This window comes from Protopterus annectens, chromosome 5.part0 (genome assembly GCF_019279795.1).
Source record: "Protopterus annectens isolate FY-2018-M chromosome 5.part0, PAN1.0, whole genome shotgun sequence".
In the NCBI taxonomy this organism is placed as follows: Eukaryota; Metazoa; Chordata; order Ceratodontiformes; family Protopteridae; genus Protopterus; species Protopterus annectens.
The window spans coordinates 376868304-376888322 of record NC_056735.1 but is presented as its reverse complement, the minus strand read 5'-3'; the positions used below and the strand labels follow the sequence as shown (position 1 = coordinate 376888322).

Sequence of the window (20019 nt, the reverse complement as noted above, 5' to 3'; positions counted from 1 at the left end):
GCCTGCCATATTAAGAACAAGTGGTAGGTCTTTCCTTTTTTAATAAAGTTGCCTTGAATAAGTATGTCTGATAAGACATTTTTTACAGACTAGGGCTTAGTCATTGTAACAAGTACTTATATCCACTTGGTAATCTCCAGCAGCTCTTTATTTCTGTCCCCCAAACTCCTGCTGTGAATAAAGTTCTCTTTTGAGTTGACATATTTACCAGTGTTGCAGCTGAGTCCTTATTTATTATACATATTTCTGCTTGAGATAGTATTTTCCCTGTTCTGCCTTAATTTTCTATTATATTTCTTGTCCATTGCATAACATTATGCATCTTGTTTCAGAGACTCAGCAATCATTGCATAATATCAGCATATCCCACTTTTATTCATCTCATTAAATTGTAAAGGTTTGTTTACACTAACAAATGTCTTGCTATTGAGAAATGGTGATGGCCTTGTCGTGTTCAAATTACACTAGAACGAATAGTTTGGGTCATGCCATTCTGCATTTATTTTATACAAAACATTTCTAGACATAATTGCTTCAAGTGCTGGAAGTATTGATTGTTTATGATAGTAAATATGCTACAGGTTTTCTGACAAATGTGATAAGCTTACTGTTATGTATTACCTTTCATTTACTTGATAGCAGATGAAGGCAGCAAGCCTATCTAGTCTGACTTTATGTGTATTCAGCATTCTACCTCTTCTTTTTTCATGTCTTCCAAACTAAACAAGCCAAACTCAACTAATACTCAGAAAGAACTGAATTAGTCAGCTTAATCTTCAATGACACACTATTGTCATTGAAGATTAAGCTGACGTAATTGAGTTCTTTAGTTTAAAAGCTGAATGAACGGTAGGTTATATGATGAAGTTTCTTAAGAAATATAATATAGAAATGAAAGTGCTTATTTTATGTGTTTTAAGTATAACATGTGTATTTACTATAAAGTCATTTGGTTTAATAAATTATTGTGGTTTTACCTTACGAGTCATTTCTTGTGGACTGGATTCTGAGTATTCTTTCTTTCATGTCCTTCTTCTTGGCTCTTACCCATTTGTTCCATACCTTTTTAAATGACTCCAAGGATTTCTGCCCTTTCACTTTGCTATTGATGGTCCATTTCAGATATGATTAACACTTCAATATACTCTTCTTGCTCTTTTTCCATCAGTTCCACTTCTCCCAGATGATAATTCATACTGGGTTGCTGAAGCCCAGTTGCAGTACTTTGCATTTATCTTCATAAAACTTCATCTGCAGCATTTCAGCCCATTTGGTCAGCTTTAACAAGTCCTTCTTTTCACTCTTCCCTTATCCTTTACTTCCACCCCTATTTGTAATCACAAAAGAGGCTGAGTCTATTGTCTCTTCCCTCAGATAGATCTGAAATGAATCCAGTAATGGGTAGTGCACCACGTATCAATCCTTGTGATAATCCATTAGTTGCTTTCCTAATTCCTATCATCATCCCACTTACTGTGTTATATGATGTAACCATGTATCTAGCCAGTTCCTTAGTCTTGGTCATACCCCTAACCCCTCTAGTGTTCTTAGCAGCTACCTTTAGAGTACTGAGTCAAAGGCCTTGCTGAAGTCTTGGTAGATAACATCTAACAGTACTCCCTTGTCAGCTTCTGCTACCTAATCATAAAAAATACATCAGATTTACAGTAGTTCAAAGATTTTTCTGACCCTGACTCCATCTTGATTGTTGACTTGAGTGTTCTTGTCCACCAGAAAAGCAATCAGCCTTTCCATCAAGATTGTCTCCATGACTTTCTCTGCTACTGCTGTTAGGTTAACAGACCTATAGTTCCCTGGAATTTTCCCACTCAACCGATTGTAGAAAGGCACTACAGTTGCTTTCCTCCTGTAGGAAGGCATTTCCATAATGGGCAGTGATGTTAAATTTCATTCAGGGGATCTGCTAATACACTGTCCAGACCAGTGGGGACCCTTTAAAGAGGCCTATCTGGTCTCAGATCTTTATACTCCCTTTAGAACGCAATTCCTTCTCAAACTCTGCCTTTTCTAGCCTAGTGTCTGTCCATCACTCTTACCACTCTGCCTTACCTCCCTCCCAGCTTGTTACCTTCCTCTTGCTTTCCTTTGTAAAGGCTAAAACAATGTATTTATCCAGTTTCTTTGTTTTTATAAAGTCTTGCATGATCTCCTAGCCATGCCTCCTCAGTCAGGCAAAGTCTGTCTCTTGCTTCTTTCTTTTGGGATATAAGTGGAGAATACTTTGTTTCCCCACTTAACCTGTTCTATAGCTCCTTTCCATATTGTCCCTATGCTGCCCTCACCTGCTTTCTTGCATGTTTGCTAGCCTCATTGTACTGTGCCTCCTTCACATCTCCACACCCTCACTTCCATCTCTTGTATGTTCTGTCTTCTCTCTAATCACTAGCCTCACATTCCTGTGTAGCCACATTGGCCTTCTGGCTCTTCTTCAGACACTTGCCCATAACTCAAAGCACTACATCTCTGATCCATTCCCCAAGCTTGTTTATACTCTCAGTGTGTCCACAAGTCCCCTAATGTATATCTGACTGACCCACCCCAGCACCATCATCCTTTTATTTGTGTTCTTCCCCTTCTCCTTCATTGTAAATCCAAAAATAACATTGGCTAAGGATGCTTTCATGTGGACATCCCTGACTCCCCTCCAGCCTGGTTAAGACCATATCCACAATTTTGCTTTTTCTCTACAAGAACTTGGAATCTCCCAGTCTGCTCCTCAAAATTTTAGATCTCCTATAACTATAACCCTATACTTCCTACCTCATTTTTTTTATTCTCTTCTTTGGCACAAATAATAAACACACGCACACAAACACACACACACAAACACACACACACACACACACACACACACACACACACACACACACACACACACACACACACACACACACACACACACTCTATATTATCAGTGTAATTATGCATGTATTTAAGTACTATAAGCATGTTAGTGGAGTTTCATAGTGCAATAAATTATAAAAAAACAAGCATATTACTACAGTGAACCACCTTAAGAAGGGAAATTGCATACATGTGATAACAAATCCAGCTAGAAGGAAGTACGTAACAGAAATTAACTTATGATATGTACTTACTGCAAATGCTATGCCTATAAATTAAAATTAGGCTTACAGAACTGATGGAGCATAAAGGATGTCCTTTATTTATAGCAAAGTATGTATAAGTCATAACTCAATTAAGTTGTACTAGAATTATGTCATTGGAATGGTGCAGTGATTTGAAATTGGAGCTATGGAATATACCTTGTCATGACCTGGTCTTGTACTTGTGCTTGTAGTATTTAATAACAAACACACTTTTCATGTTCATTGCAGATCACAAGGAATGTGTGCTACTTTACAAGAAAGCTTTAATTTTACTGGAACATAAAATAACACATCAACAGCAAAGGTTAAAAATTCTGACAGACATCAGCAAAGCTGAACATATCCATGGAAATAACTATTCTCACACTGCTTGAAGTGTAACTTTTTAGGTATGTTTTGTAGTTCTGTAAACTACTTTGAAGGTCACGCTTACCTATTGCTATTGACTATCTTTATTTTATTTGCAACAATGGAAAAAAGAATCAGATTTTGCAAATGAGGGCCTGGCTGTATAGTTTTATTATCTGTCATTCTTGTGTCCCTTACCCCTGCTTTATAGGTTCATAGGTTCCTACTAGGCTATCTGCCCTGGGGCATTTATAAGCCTAGCCCGATTGTGTTTGGCTTACGCCACCCCTTGATTTGAGTATACTGTACCCTTTTTAAAGTTTAGTTTACTGTGCCTCTGTCTAATAGTGTCACGGAAGTAATCCCCAGGACAAACCTACGATCCCCCATCCACTCATCAAGATTCTTCTTGAAGAGAGTCAGTGAGGTGCTCTGCCTAACATGAATTGGAATTCTATTCCAGAGTGAAGGGAGCCTCTGGGTTATGAATCTGTCCCTCCAGCATGTTCTATTTATTTCTGTGCTGAGGTTCAAGTCCCTTGAGCGCGTGGCTCTAAGGGATTTAGATTTACTGAGGTGGAGCATGTCCATTAATTCTGGGTTGGACATAGCTTTATATGTCAGGCATAGATCGCCTCGAAGTAGGTGGTATGCAACTGAGTAGAGCTGGAGTTTTTTTAACCGAGCAGCATATGGCATCTGTTTGAGTCCCTTGATCCTCCTGGTGAGGTACTTTTGGGGTCTTTCTAATTGCTGCAGGTGTCAGGTAAGGAACATCCCAAAGGGGGCATTGTATTCTATGATGGGCCTGATGAGGGATGAATAAAGGGGCACGATTACCTCTCTTGATCTAGATGTGAATCCTTTCATGATGAGGTGGGCTATGTAGAAGGTCTTTCGAACCCCTTTGGCAATGTGGTTGTCAAAGGAGAGATTGCTATCAACTTGGGTCCCCAGATCCCTAATTACTTTCTCTGTACTTAATGGGTTACCACCTATGTGGTAATTTGTGGGCACATTGTTTTTGCCAAAGGGTATGACTATTTACATTTTGGCATTTAGCTTTAGACCATGGCTCTGGCACCAGTTATCTGTCTCTGTGAGACCTTTTTGAAGGATGTTTGTGTCAGCTGGAGAGTCGATTATGGCGCCCAGTTTGCCGTCATCTGCGAACATGGTGAGCCATAGTCCTCCCACGTTGGCCTGTACCTCAGAAAAGTAAATACCGAACAAGAGAGGTCCAGGACAGAACCTTGTGGGACGCCACTTGTGACCGGTTTCGAGTCTGACATGGCTCCAGCAACTCTGACTCTGTGGGTTCTGTCTTTGAGCCAGTTTGCGACCCATCTTGTGACATAGGGGTTTATATTTAGGCTGGATAGCTTATCTATGTTGCCCGAGTGGGGTATTGTATCAAATGCCTTTGCGAGGTCCAGCTAGGCTGTGTGGACTACCTTCCCTTCATCTATGGCCTTGGTGACTGTTTCGAAGAAGTCGACCAGGTTCAAAAGGCAGGATCTGCCCTTGACGAAGCCAAATTGGGTAGGATCTAGTGTCTGTAGGTCCCCAATGTCTTTGTTTATGAGTTCCATGATAATCATCTCCACAGCCTTGCAGACTAGGCTAGTCAGGCTTATGGGGTGATAGTTTCCAGGGTCCATAGAGGTGCCACCTTTGTGGAGTGGGACCACTGTTGCTGTACGCCATTCTTTGGGCACATATCCTGTAGTGAGGCTGAGATTGTACAGCAGTTTTACTTGAGGGACTAGTTCTTCTTGGAGTTCATGTAGGACGCAACCCGGGACGCCATCTGGTCCCATGGAAGCAGTGTTTTTTGCTTTGGAGAGGGCGGCCTTCACCTGAGCATCAGAGATGTTTGGGAGGCTGCACTCTGCCGGGATAAATACTTGCTCTTTTGGGGGGGGAGGGGGTGAAGAAGTTTGCACTGAACCTGTCTGCCAGGATTTTGGCAATGTCTGTGGGTTCAGTGTATTTTTTGTCGTTTAGAATCAACTCAGAACAAGTCTGGGAGTTGCATCCCAGGTTCCTAACATAACTGAAAAAAGCCTTATGATTGTCTTTAGTGTCCTGTGCAATTTTTCTCTCGAAGCTGGCCTTGGAGGATTTTATGAGGGATCGTAATTTTTTGCTAGTACTGGTCAGAGATGCCTTCCCTTTTAGGGATTTTGCTCTATCATGTAGTAACTTCCTCCTTCTGTTGTACAGTTTATTTATGGCTGGGGTCCACCAGACAGGATGCCTGCCTTTGGATGATTGGGTCTTGATTTTGTTTGGGATAGCATGATCCATGCATTCCTGGAGATGTCCGTAGAATGCATTTATATAGGATTCTGCAGTTTGGGCCGTAGTTTCCACTGGCCCTGGGGCCTTGAAGGATTCCACTTTGGTTTTGAGAAGTGTGAAGTTCACTTTTGAGAAGTTTTTCACTGTGGTTTCCTGGGCTGGGGGTGGGGTCGGGATGTAGATATCCAGTGAAATTAATTTATGGTCTGATCTTACCAATGAGGGATATACTTCTGGTATGGAGCACAGAGTCCCCATGTTGGTAATGATCAGGTCTAGTATGTTATCCCCTCTTGTGGGAGTGGTGACTAGTTGCTCCATAGCATTTGAGTTTATAAATTCCAGGAACCTTTGGGCTAAGGTGCTGGGGCTTGAGTAATGCTCCCAGTCTATGTTTGGGTAGTTGAAGTCACCCAATATAATGGTGTTCGGAGAGATCTTCATGTTCTCCAATGTTTTCAGGAAAGCTGAGTGGGATTCCTGACTTTGAGAGGGTGGTCTGTAGGATGCTATAAACTGAAGAGCAGTCTTGCCCACTGTCAGTTGCACATGGATGGTCTCCGATGCCCGTGCAATGCCACTAACCTGGAGGTGTGGATATCCTTGATAAATATGGAAACTCCCCCTCCTTTTGTGGTTCGGTCCAGGTTTTGGGGCCAAAAAGCATGATATGAGGTATAACCTGGTAGTGCTGGGGTGCTCTCTGGAGCCTTGAACCAGGTTTCTGTCACTGCACAGATATCGATGTTCTCCATACTGAGGAGAGCTTTGAGTGCATGCATCTTGAGGTTAATACTTCTGGCGTTTAGCAGCATTACCCTTAGTTTCTTGTTCCTTGTGCTGTCTATGGAGGTGGGTTTGACTTTTGAGCCTTGCCTAAAAAAGGCACTATGGGGGTGGCAAGAGCTTTTGCCAATATCCGAAAGCCCAGGGGTGACAGGTGCAAGCCGTCCCTAGCGAAGCAATGTGGCTTGTCGAGCATGTCATCCCAGGCTGACAGACACTGGATCCCCTTTGAATGACACCAAAATTTTAGCCAATTGTTAAAATAAATAATTTTGTCTTTATACTGTGGCATCATTATAGGTGAGGGTAAGATGCTGCTCAAGGTCAGGGTCATACCGGCCTGGGCTACATGATCAGAGAGCTCCTCTATGTCTCTTTTCATGTAGTCGAGGGAGGTACGTCTCAGGTCATTCACACCAGCATGTACAATGACTGAGTCATATTTGTATTTGCTTTGGAGTGACCTGAGTGCTTGCGTTATGTGGCGGATCCTAGTGCCCGACAAGCAGCTCACTGTGACCTTCTCTTTATTCAGCCTGGTGAGCGGGACGTCAGTATGTCTGACAATAGAGTCACCTATTACAAGAGTATCAGGTGTGTTATTCAGCCTTAAGGGCTGTGACTGCTTGGCACACTGACTTTGTGTGCTATGTGTTGTACGTGTTTTGTTTTGGGGTAGCGTTTGCTTGGATGTCTGCTTTGGAGGTCTCTGTTGCCTAGGTAGATTTTTATTTAGAGCAGGGGTGTCCAACCTTTTGGCTTGCCGGGGCCGCATTGAGTGAACAGAAATTGTCTCGGGGCCGCATATAAAATATATCATATAGTTAACTCTTTCGCTGCCACAGGAGACAAAAGTCGACCACCTGGCTGTACTGTAGGTGCATTCAAACAATTAATAAATGTAATAAATGCCTAATATTTGCCTTAAAATTCTAATTCTCATTCTGATTTTAATTCTGTAATCTAACAGTTAACTCTAACATCTTAGTTAATATATAGATTTTTTTTTTTTTTTACAAATAAACAGATATTCACTACAGCACTTGCATTTCTCACTGGGAAAACCACTCCAGCATTCCGTCTACATACAGTGTCGACATTAGCAGTCCTACAATACTATAATCCACAAAAATAAGCCAACAAATTTGCAATAAAGTAAAGAATTCACATTACTGACTTAATAAAACAATTCTGAATAAGCTACAAGAGGGTCTCACCCAAACAAATGACTGGTACCAGAAACATGGCCTCAAGCTAAATGCCAAAAAATGCACAATCATCCCCTTTGAGGAGAGTGATGTCCCCACAATTTATCACATTAATAATAATGTTGTAAGCACGCAATCAGTCGTGAGGTGCTTGGGCACCCAGGTTGATAGAAACCTGACTTTTGACCACCACGTTGTCTCCATTGTACGGAAAGATTTTTACATGGCCCACCTCATTAGTAAGGGTATCTCATCCATGGACAAGGAGGTCATAACATCCCTGTATTCTTCCTTTACAAGAGCAATTATTGAGCGCAACACCCCTTTTGGCACATGCCTCGGCAAAACACCATGCCAAAAGAAAGACTACAACCATTTCTGACAAAAAAAGGTCAAAGGACTGAGTTCACTTAGTTATCCAAACAGACTAAAAAGCTTCTTGCTTTCCTCTGTCTCTCACTGGCCCCTATAAATTTCATCACTGGCTTGCTTTCCAGGCTAAGAAAGATCCTGCCTTAAGAGACTTTCTCCACCTCAGAAATACTGGTTATATTTAAAACACTCACTACAAAGACCACAGCCTTCACTGCAACATAAACAAGCCACTTTGTATAGACAGGTTCTTGACACAAAAACTTTCAACTTCTGTAAAACGCTCCTCTCATTATCAAACAATGTAGTTCAGCAACACTACAACTGGATGGATAGCCATGAATGTACTCCTTCAGTAAGTAGCATAGCCTTCATCAAACCGGAAGGAAAATCCACATACTAAACTTTCCCAGCTGGATAACTAAGATCTAATATTGGTTACTCAAGTCTACTTGTCTAAGAATAGGGGCCTATTTAACTAAGAATTTCATTTGCAAAAATATATTCAGTATACATATTAAATCTCTCTCTCTTACACACACACACACACACACACACACACACACACACACACACACACACACACACACACACACACACACACACACACACACACACAAAAGGTGCCCCTACTTGTAAAATAGGCAACCTCAGTAATCACATGACATAGTCTCACTGATGGAAATTGTCTGGAAGTCAAAATATCTGAAAAAAAAATCATAATAGAAATGGATTCATCCATGCAATTTCCCACCAGCAAAAGGACCATCAATAAATCAACAAACAAATCCTCAGCAAAAATTAAATCAATAAGAAATCAATAAACTCTCTAAGATCATACTACATACTAGAGTAAACATATAACTTCCCTCCAATCTAAAGCCATTTGACATTCACACATTTTAATTTGTGCAGAAGTTATTCACAAACTGACCATTTACTAAGCTGTAATGCTGACCATCGCTTTTGAAAAAAACAAATTCCCACACTTTGTCAATAGCTCAAAGTGAAGAAAGGATTACTTTTTTTCATTTATTATGTATTCATTTAATTTTGGAAAACATCTTTAAAACTGTTAAATTGATCACACACCCAGAAACACAGAAAAGTTATTGTGATAAGTAAGCCACAGACTGCTGCAAGAAATCAGTCACAGCACACTATGCTTACGTCCGAACAAATGAAGCATACCGGTCAATTCCAAAAGAATTAAAGTAGCGTAATAAGAAAGTTATTTGCAAGGTTACATGGCAGTTTATATTGAAAATAAGTGGAGATCTTAAAAACGCTCTGTTTCTCATAATTATGCTGAAAAGTCTTCCAAGGTAAATACAACCTTTTGATTTAGCATGGAACCATACCTCTCAACCTTAGAGCAAGAATTCTGGACAAAGCGAAAAATAAAATTGGGACACAGGCCCAAAAATAGTTATGCATCACAGACACCATTGAAACAAGTGTAGCTGCAAACATTATACATAATGTTTCTATCCCATTATTGTGAGTTAAGCATTATATGGCTCATTCAATCCTGCCTTCTTTTGCAACAAAGAAATCCATACTTTGAAATGACAAATCCATTAAAAATAATAAAACACATTGGCTCCACATCCTGCAACTTCCTACCTGCAAACAACCACAGAGCTTTCACTGAAACTAGGTCTGCTTATTTCCACAGAATGACACCTCTCCCTAATTAAGTCTAATGGTATAGAATCTACCAGGATCTGGACTACCTGACATAAATTAAATTATGGCCTGTAAATTGCAAGTGCACTTTGTTTAATTAAACTACATTTCAAAGCCCACTTGCTGTATTTTTTCAGAAACATCCCAATATCCATTTCCAGGACAATTTACAAGACATTGGCAGTGGTAGACTTAGCATCCTCCAGATCCCTACAGGACCACACTAATACTGCTACCATTGTCCATTAAATGTAAATATCCATCCACTGTAAATGGCAAGAAGCTATGTCTTAAAAAATCAATTTTTGGCATTCCTAGTACCCAAGTATCAGGTTTTGAAACAAAGAAACATATTCTCCACAGTTTGTAAGTTTCTGTCTTTAATAATCATCTACTATTGCAGCACTCCCAACACAAACACACACATACACACTAAAACCCCCAACATTTAAAAAATGACATTGTGCCCACCTGATTTGCCAGTATTGATGATCCACCAAAGATATGCTTACTGTTGTCCAATCTACCACTGCTTAGAACCCACCAATGACAAGACAGTACTAGGTGATTTTTTGTTTGTCAAAAAAAACAATAAACTTTATATGCTACAGTCCCACATTAAACCAAAAGAAAGGACTTGAGTCCTTTCTTTTGGTTTTTTGTTATTGAGTCCTTTCTTTTGGTTTTTTGTTATTGAAGTCCTTTCTTTTGGTTTTTTGTTATTGAGTCCTTTCTTTTGGTTTTTTGTTATTGAAGACTTGCATACATCTTTCGTTTTGGTTTACAGTCCCACATTAGTCAATCCATTACTGACCTGTTAACCCTAGGCTGCAGTCTCATTCTTAATCCCTGGGACTGCATTACCTTGGATGACAACTTTTATTTCTTAAGCAAAAGACACAAATTGGAAGATAAGGCAAAAATCCAGACATTCTTCGAAAATCCATACAGTTGAGAGGTATGATTTCATATTCAATACAACACTTTCCCTGTCAGAAAAGCTGCAATTTAATGAAAGTGTACTTTTAATGTAGGATGCATTTGTGAGCCAACTTGTTTGTACGTTAGCCTCTTTGTGCATGTGTCTCTCTCTGTCTCTCTGTCATGCACACATAAACAAACACACACACACACTTCTACTTTCACGCACACAAACATTTTGCTTTCATGCATGCACTCACTCACACCATACTTACCTATTAACACAGGTTAAGTGCTGTCTCTTTAAAAGGCAATGGCAGCAAATCCATAGACGAGTCCCTCTTCAGCAAGAACACACACATTGATTAATTGGCACGAAATAATGGCGCAAACACACAGACCCTTCTTTGGCGCAAATAAATCTAAACTAGAAGGATGCTTTGGTGCATGCACACACCGATGTTAGAATTACAGGTCACAGCCATGAAAAACACAACAAAAAAGTGTTTTGGGGCATGCATAGGAGTTAGAAGTAGAGGGCCGCATGGCAGAGCTCTGAGGACACATCTAATTTAGAGCCTCCGAGTATGTTTTTGTGTTTTTATGTGTTTGGTTCGCTGTTGTGGTGGGACTATGTGATACTGGAATTGTGTTGTGTGAGGTTACCTTCTCCTCCTGACTGGTTACACCAGTTTTGAGATGAGAGAGCTCAGCCTCCAGTTTGGCTATATAGTTGCATCTCTCACATATATTTGAACCTGTTTGGAGGAGGAGAGTGTTGTCCGTGTACATGAGACAGTTGTAACATTGCCTCAAAATTCCCAGATTCACCAGCTGGACTGGAGAGGAAATCATTGACTGACCTTTGGACATGCTAGAGTAATATAGGGAACTGAATTAAAATGGACCAATAGGGGACAAGGTAATCATAGGGAGCATAAGAGTAAGTAGTGCTTATGGTTTATTAGTGCTAACTTGCAAGATTACTTATTTGGACCAGTGAGGGGCCTTAGAATGAGAATATGGTGTTTAATTTGAGAGATAGAGCAGTTCTAAGGGAAAAAATGAAGAGCAGACTTTCTGGAGCCAGGAATAGTTTAAACCCAATTAGGCGGCGCTGCCCGATGTTGCGCTATGCGCAAAAACGCGCAAAACAGGGTTTTAAGAGAGGGAGATCAAGGAGTTTGGAATTGACCCAAAATGGCCAATAAAACTACAGTTTCAAGGCAGTAACCACTCCCACAGGGGCAGGCAGGCTGCTCAATGTTTATCACTGCCACTGATGAACACAGAGACTTCCCTTTAGCCCAAGCAAACAATGGCATCCAAGAAACTTACAAACAGTTCAGAACAGCAAATCTGTAACTGAACTTTTTTAAACCTCAGAAAAGTGGGAAAAAAGCAAGAATTTTTTTTGTTTTTTTAAGGAAAGCAGAGGTTCACAAGTATCAACAAGTTAGAACAGTGCAGTAAATGACCCCACACTTGAGTGCTAGGCCAGAGACAGATAAAATGCAAGTTTTAAGAAAAAAAAAAACGATTTTAAAAATAAGTGGACACAGGAAATTCAGTAATCAGCTCTAGGTTGTGTTCTAAATACAGTTACCAACACAGAAATCAAGTTTAACAAGCCAGAAAATGCTCAAAAGTAGGCGGCAATGCAGAAAACTTAACAAATAATCTGAAGCAAAATACTTAAAATCTCAAAAGTGGCTCCTTTCTTCTCTCAGCGTTTTGTCCTCTTGGTGGGTGCTTCATCTGCTATGATATTCTTAAACTGAATATGGGACATGTTACATGCTGCTACATGTGTTTGTACATCAGGTCTGGGGAAGATGTCAGATGCCATTTAAATTATTTTATTGTGTCGCAAGCTGAACCTTGCTATATCTTTATCTAAACATACAAGGAGGAAAGCATGTTTGAGAAAAAGGCTTCATTTAAATGAAAACAGTGGGGCCCTGTACTCCACTTTGAGTACATAACAGTATGGCAAAGCAATAAGGATGGAGAGGGACCATGTAAGCAGGCCAGCAAAATGCTTTACAGTTGTTTCTTCTCTTGCAGGTTATAGGTATGTACCTGGCATGTGGTGCATAAAACAATTGAGAAGTCTTAGCAGCCAAGTCCAAGAATGGCTGGATAATTTAGTCTCCCTGATTGAGGACTGCCATGCTACACACTTGCAAGGGTGACTTTATTAGTGCTCATATAATTCTTCAGAGTAGTTTTGAAATCGGCTAATACTCTTTCTTGAAATGTAGACGAAGATCGTTCCATACCTAGAGGATTATTTGGGTTAGGAATACATTATACCAAGATTTTCTATTTATGTGTCTATTGCACTGAATGCTTCTCTTTGTCCACAGGAAATTTGCAACAGCTGTATGTCTCTGCAGGTGAATGTCACTTTAGCCTTGTGTCCCCAGCCAAATGTACCACTGGGAAATATCTTGCTACCCAAGAGTCTGAACTCAGTTTTGGATAGTTAATACATTTATTAGCTAATTAAAAACACATACATTCTGCAGGGTGTAATATTTACATCTGATCCTTAGGTGTAAATTTCATATTGCTGATATAGTGGAAATCATTAACAAAATAATACCTACCTTACAAATGATATGCTTACATTTTGTAAAAAATCTGCATTCTACATTACTTTTGCCAGTGGAAAATTATATACTATATACGAATGACAAATTCATTGCAAACAACAAACAGTAACATCTCTGAACACTTACCATCCTCGTACAACTTTAAATGACTTTGGTGACAATGATGGAAAAGAACTGGTTTCTGCTAAGAACACTTCACTTGTCCCCTTGAAATCTGGCATGCTGTAACATTTTACCTGTAAGCAGAAATAACTGCTATTCATTAGTAATTCTGGACATCGCTTGAATTCAATCAGCATTTTTTTGTTTGTCATTTTCAATCGTAAACAACCACCACCACATAAATGGCAATGACAAATGAATGACTGTGTTAAAAACTGTGTTAAGTATTAGTTTGTTTTACATATTCCATAAGGTAGTATTACTGCTAGTGTCTTGTCTAACAATCGTTGAGCTGATGACTAAATGGTGATTTTTATAAAACAGGACATGAATGATACAGAAGACATTGTGAGATGACTTCAACTCCCATTGAAGGCAGATCTGTTGCAACTTATGATTTCTCTTTTCCACAGCCTAATAACCAAAATGTTCTTTATCAGCTCTCCAGGAACTTAGTACATGGAGATTCCATTAGCTTGAAAGATTTACACAGATGACCTGGCTCTGCCGGTGTAGAGGGATAAAAGTCTGACCATGACCTAGTGACCTGAGTTTCTTTAGTGGCCTGGGTATCTGTATGAACTGGTGTTGGTAGGGGTGGATATGCTTATCTTGAGGAGGAGAGAGGTCATGGTAGTTTTCCCTAGCTAGGCTGGACAACTGCCAGCTATGTGGTAGCTGTACCTTGTGGGAGTGGTGTGAGTTGGCAAATCTGTGCCCACTCACAGTAATTAAGCACTTGCAAAAGTCTGTAATGTGGTAGGTGAGAAAATTAGCTTCACCCACCCAACTGCGGACTGGTCTGCTTCCTAAATCCTGGCAATCACTTTTGAGGTATTGAGCTGATTAAGTTCTTGCTCCAGAAAGGGAATGAATAAACCACATGGCTCTTGCAGTGTTTGAGGAGTGAATGGACTTGACCACAATAAAAAAATGGGGCCATTGCTGACTGGTAGAAGAATCATTGAGTAGCTTGTGTACATGAGGAGAGGGTGGAAAGAAAACAATACATTTTACATGGATAGATTTAGAAGTTTAACTTCATAGAGATGAAATATTCTCATCCTAATGTATGTCAGAGCCAACAAAGCAAATAATTTATTATGAATAAGTGTTTCCAGCCTAGAAACTTTTGCTGCAAAAGGTCACATTTTATAATTCTTGCCAGACTATATAATTTTCAGTTTAGATACCTCATGTCAGCATATTTTTTCTAATGCTTAAAGAAATCTATGTTTTTGCTTAATGAGATCTTGTAATAAGCAAAAAATTATGCTGCATTTCTTTGTTTCACACAGTCTTGTTTAAATGTTACACATGAGCGCATAGTAAGTGCATTAGGGTTTGAGTAACATTCTAACAGTCTTTTTAACACTTGATGACTTGTAATTCCCAACTTGGCAATGTCAGTTTTCTGTGGAATACTTGGAAAGCTCCAAAAACTATGGTTAAACATATGTAAATATACTATATACAATGTGCAGCTATTAATCAATTAAAAACATACACGATTTAATATACAATAAAAATTAAACATAAAAGAAAAAATCTGAAACTGACTAGAGGAAGATCAGACAGAAAATAGTGTGGCTGTATTAATCTGTGATGATATATCAAACTGTTTTAGTGAAAGGGAATATCAAATGAATGAAATGTTGACTTTTAATATTGTGGAATCTTAATGCTCAATGTTTAGGTTGTGTTATACTTTATGATTTTTTATTTAGATTATATTTATATTTTTATAATGCATGAAAGTGTTACTAGTGCTGAGGTTTGTCTGGATTTTGGGATGGATGCTGGTGCCATTTTAAGTGTTTGCTAGGAGTGAATTTCTTCCTTAAGGGGAATTATTCACTGGTGTGACTGCTGAGTTGGTATATGAAAGTTTGGGGAGCAATCATTTTTTGAGACCTGATCACAACACAAAATCTCACTTGGTAATCTAGTAGTTTTTGTTCATGCCCAAATCACTATGATAAAACTCACACCCAGTATCCTTACCACAAATATAACTTGTGCATTACTGAATCCTTACATAGACCTTCTTGACCAGCCGAATTAATGGGAATAGTCACATCTTATGTATGCCTAATCATATTCAAATATACTGACTCAGCATGCAACACACTCTGAATGCCAAGCTCAGTCTCAAATATTTTTAGATTTAATATATCAATCAATCCAATAGTGCCCAGATACAAATCAATCTCTTTCTTGTTGCCATTTGCAATGGCAACAGAATACTTTAGTTTTTTACATTGGTATGGAGATGAACATGACTATTTTATTTCATTTTGTTTTGCTCCCTACCATTCCACAACCATTTCATCCATTTTCAGCTAACCTCTAGCTTTCAGCCCTACAACTCTCTGCACTATATTTATTCTCCAGCAACTGAATCCTGAATATAATCCTTTGTTGGGTGGGACACCTGTTTTCTCAGAGAAGAGTGAGGCTTAACATCCCACTAACTTATAAGGGTCCAAGGGATGAGGACTTGATTAAGGATGACCACAGGGAGTCATCGTACTGCAGATGGCCAGTCAGAGTTCCTATCCTAAGGAGCACTGTGTAGTGATTGCAACACAGTGGGGACACACACCTATACATCATGGCTATCACTCCCCTTCTACTCCTGGATAGTATGTGATGCACCCAGTATCCATCAAAGAGGAGTGTTGCCACTTGAACTTTACATCCAATCCTACCAGGTTGACCCCCCCCCCACTAGAAACCTTGGTCTATTTCTAAACTTGAGCAATTTGTGGCAAACATAGACACCTTGCCTATGAGCCACTGGTCTGGCCAGAGCTTTATATGACTTTAGGACATTTAAACTGCTAACAAACAGGACATCTACCCATGCTACTGATATTCCAGGTTTTCAACTGTGATCTAAACATGATATGACCAGCCAAAGAAGGAAAAGATTAGTGTGATATCTCTGTTTTATCTTGTAGAAATAAATCTGTTCAACTTTCTCCACTGCCTTATGACAGCTTATGGGGTGGAGCTACAAAATCACCACCAATAAAATTAGAATACAAATCTGTGAAATATTCACCTGGTCACATTACATATGTAAGGGACTGATCTAGATCATGTATATATATGATGGCTCATCTAGCTAATAGTCTCATGGATTCCCATTTTCTGCTCTATAAATGATAAAACACCTAAGTGGCTATTTCTGTTTCTCCGAGGAAAACTAGGACTTACCGCAAAGAAGAATATTTGGGGTAAAATGTCCAGGTAAAGGTCATGGAAAAGACAAGGTCACAAGAAGATAGCCTAAGATGAAGCAGAAGTCTGAGCCCACTAACTAACTAACTAACTAACTAACTAACTAACTAACTAACTAACTAACTAACTAACTAACTAACTAACAAGAAAAAAAAATGGCATTGGGAGATACATGAATACTAACAGAATCAGTAACTTTGTGTTTAAATGTATGGATAGTACCCTTCCTATACTGAGTATTCCTTGATTTTCAGAGGTTTTTCAACTTGTAAACTTGGATCACTGCTGGAGATATTAATGACTTTTCAACTTGATTCATAGTTGCTTGGTAGTGTAGGCTTCAAAGATCCTCTAGAAGCTGAGCAGTGCTTTCATCTATGACCAGCATAGGGATGATAAAATCGAATTAGTCATAATCATTGCAAATGATGTTTGGTGACATAATGATGAGTCATATATGCTGGCATGTATTTAAGAGGTGTTTTTTCAAATCAGTTCTAAAGATGCATGACACTTCTGAACAGTTGCAGAATACTATGTGCTCCAAAATTATCCCTCATTGAAACAACTTTCTCCTTTTATTTAAAACTAAAGCATTTTTCTTCAATGCTACAGCAGCACATTCTGAGAATAATCATAAATTCAGTTGTCAAGCTGCTGACTTTCTGGCCTCCTTTTGGCTGGATCACATTTACCTCCCCTATATCACCTATAATGCTCATGGTCCTACTTCTTTTTAAACCTTCTTGTAAATATGTATTTTTTATAACTATGTTATGTAATACACTATACTGTATAATTTAATTATACCTTTAGTCTAACTTTACTACCATTACTATGTGTATGTAACTTGGGCTGATTCTGCAAATGGTCATATCTGAATAGTGCTGTACCCTGGTAAACAGCATTAAATAAATAAAATAAATAAGCAAATAAATAAGCTATACCCTATGCTCTTCACACACACACACACACACACACACACGCGCACGCACGCACGCACGCACACACACACACACACACACCATTTACACCATTTTTGAAGGGACATCTGATTAACTTGTTCAGTATCTTGAAATTCATTGTATAATGCTTCTGCAAAACATTTTTGCTCTACTAATGTTTATTTTTAGTGTTAGGTTCCCCATTACAGTGTTAGCTACTCAATACTACTTTCTAAGTACAGACTTCCTATAGACCAGCAGAGATCTGGTCATATGTAAGCAATCTATAAAAAGCAGAATATAGTGACAACTCATTATGTCTTTCTGAACAGGTCATGTTTGTCATTCTTATGTTTTTTCTAGTAAGGAATCACTTTACTCTTTAAAGTCATTTCATATGGACTTATTCCAAGCCTACAAAATGCATAATTATATTCCATAATGGATCATATCATTGTGGTATAAACTGATATAATGTTAGAATTAGCTGAGCCTGAAACATTGGGATGGAGGAAGCCACAAGTCACCAATGATAAGTCAATAGCTGCATGCCTCAAAGGCACACAGGGTTGGGAGGGGCACTAGCTATTAGGGTTAAGTCAGTAGCTCCATGCCTTAAAGGCACACAGGTTTGGGAGGGGCACTAGTTACCAGGGATAAGTCATTAGCTGCCTTCCTTAAAGGCACATAGGGTTGCGAGGGAAACTAGTTACCAGGGATTACTCTGAATAATGTGTCTGAAAGGCACCTAAACACAACATAGGCTTGGAGAACCACTCTAGACACTAGGGAGAACTATTTTACATTTGTGCCTTAACAGCATGTAAACATAATGGAGATGGGGGAACTGCTAGACAACAGGGATAACTCAGAAGACACGGCTTTGGGGGATTGGTAGACATCAGGGATACTCTATGTGGCATGCCTTAAAAGCACATATTTAAAAATGTGGTGCTGGGAAACACAAGACACAAGAGGTAAGTAGCAAGCCTTATAAGGCACTAAAAGGATTTCCACCCTGTGCCTCCCCACCTACCACATATTATATTAGTCCTTTGTGCCACCACTAGATACCAAAGGTTTAATAGTAAAAATGAGTGATAGAATGTCAAGTACAAAGATGGGAAGGCATATGAAAGCCGCAACCTTTGCAAACCCCCCTCCCAAATTAACCTGCTTTACTCACTGATAAGATGGGGAAAAGCATGATTTTTTAATATGTCGAGAATATTGAGAATTTAAACTTATGAGGGAAAGGAACAGGGAAGGATAAACATACCTCTCAACCTCCTAGTGCAAGCCAAAAGTCAAAATTAATGATAAGACAAAATCTTGTAGAGATTTTCCGTAATCCTCCTACATACATTGAAAGTTGCTAGGATAACAGCTTTTGCACTAGCATGCCTTTACTGAAGGATTATAGAGTGTGAAACTCGAATGTCTGGCATTAAAGACTGTAATCCTTCATGAATTACTAGGGCTGTGAAAAAGGAGACATTGTGGAAATTCTGGCAACAGGGACATGTATGGGTTATGTGGTGTGTTTATGTGTTTGTGTGTCTGCATTTGTGGAAGAGAGTGTGCTAACACAAAATGGTCTTCATTGTTACTGACCATAGGAAAGTGCTGCTCTACACTCATTTCCTCATTGAATTCAATGTGTGTTTGAATCGCTAAATAGTGCACTTCAGAAACAAGGCCTGTTTACAGCAGCACTTAACATGAGCAGTGAGTTTTTTTATAAATCCCCATGACAATATTTTGTCTGGCTACAGTGTATTATAAAATCTAAATTGCTGAGAAAGCGTCCTTCCCTTTTTCCGAATCAAAGTTAGTCATTGTATGGAATGTCCTATGTGGGTCTATATTATAATACCGAAGAGCCATTTAAGTGAATGCCTCTTCGTCAACAAGTAAAGACCAAATGCACTAAACCGCGAATGGCCAAAACAGCAAATTCTTTACTTGGGAAAGAATTTGCTTGCACAAACACACGCACACTTCCAAACATAACCCCCCCCCCCACAAACTAAATATACCAACTCCGAGATTGCACTACAGTGGAGAAAAGGGAAACACTGTGTAGTTGGCCAACTAAATCTTTGGCCTGTAAAGTATTCATCGTATCGCTTAAATGCATTTCGATTAATATGTTTCACTCATTTGGTGTTTGATATTACGTTTTGATGTTGTAATACAGACCTGTCCTATGTCACTGTTGTTTTCTAAAAAAAAAAAAATCATATTCATTATGATTAGATAGTAGAAATTTGCTTTCATGCTCACTGGA

General features: G+C 39.1%; 1 protein-coding gene across 1 annotated transcript in view; it reads right to left on the bottom strand.

Annotated features, from left to right (window-relative positions):
* The window catches only part of LOC122802163, a 1241087-nt gene that overhangs the window by 240848 nt on the left and 980220 nt on the right, over positions 1–20019 (bottom strand). The window contains exon 16 of the mRNA XM_044071837.1: positions 13504–13613. Coding sequence (XP_043927772.1) covers positions 13504–13613 — 110 coding nt within the window. The remainder of the gene's footprint in view (positions 1–13503; positions 13614–20019) is intronic.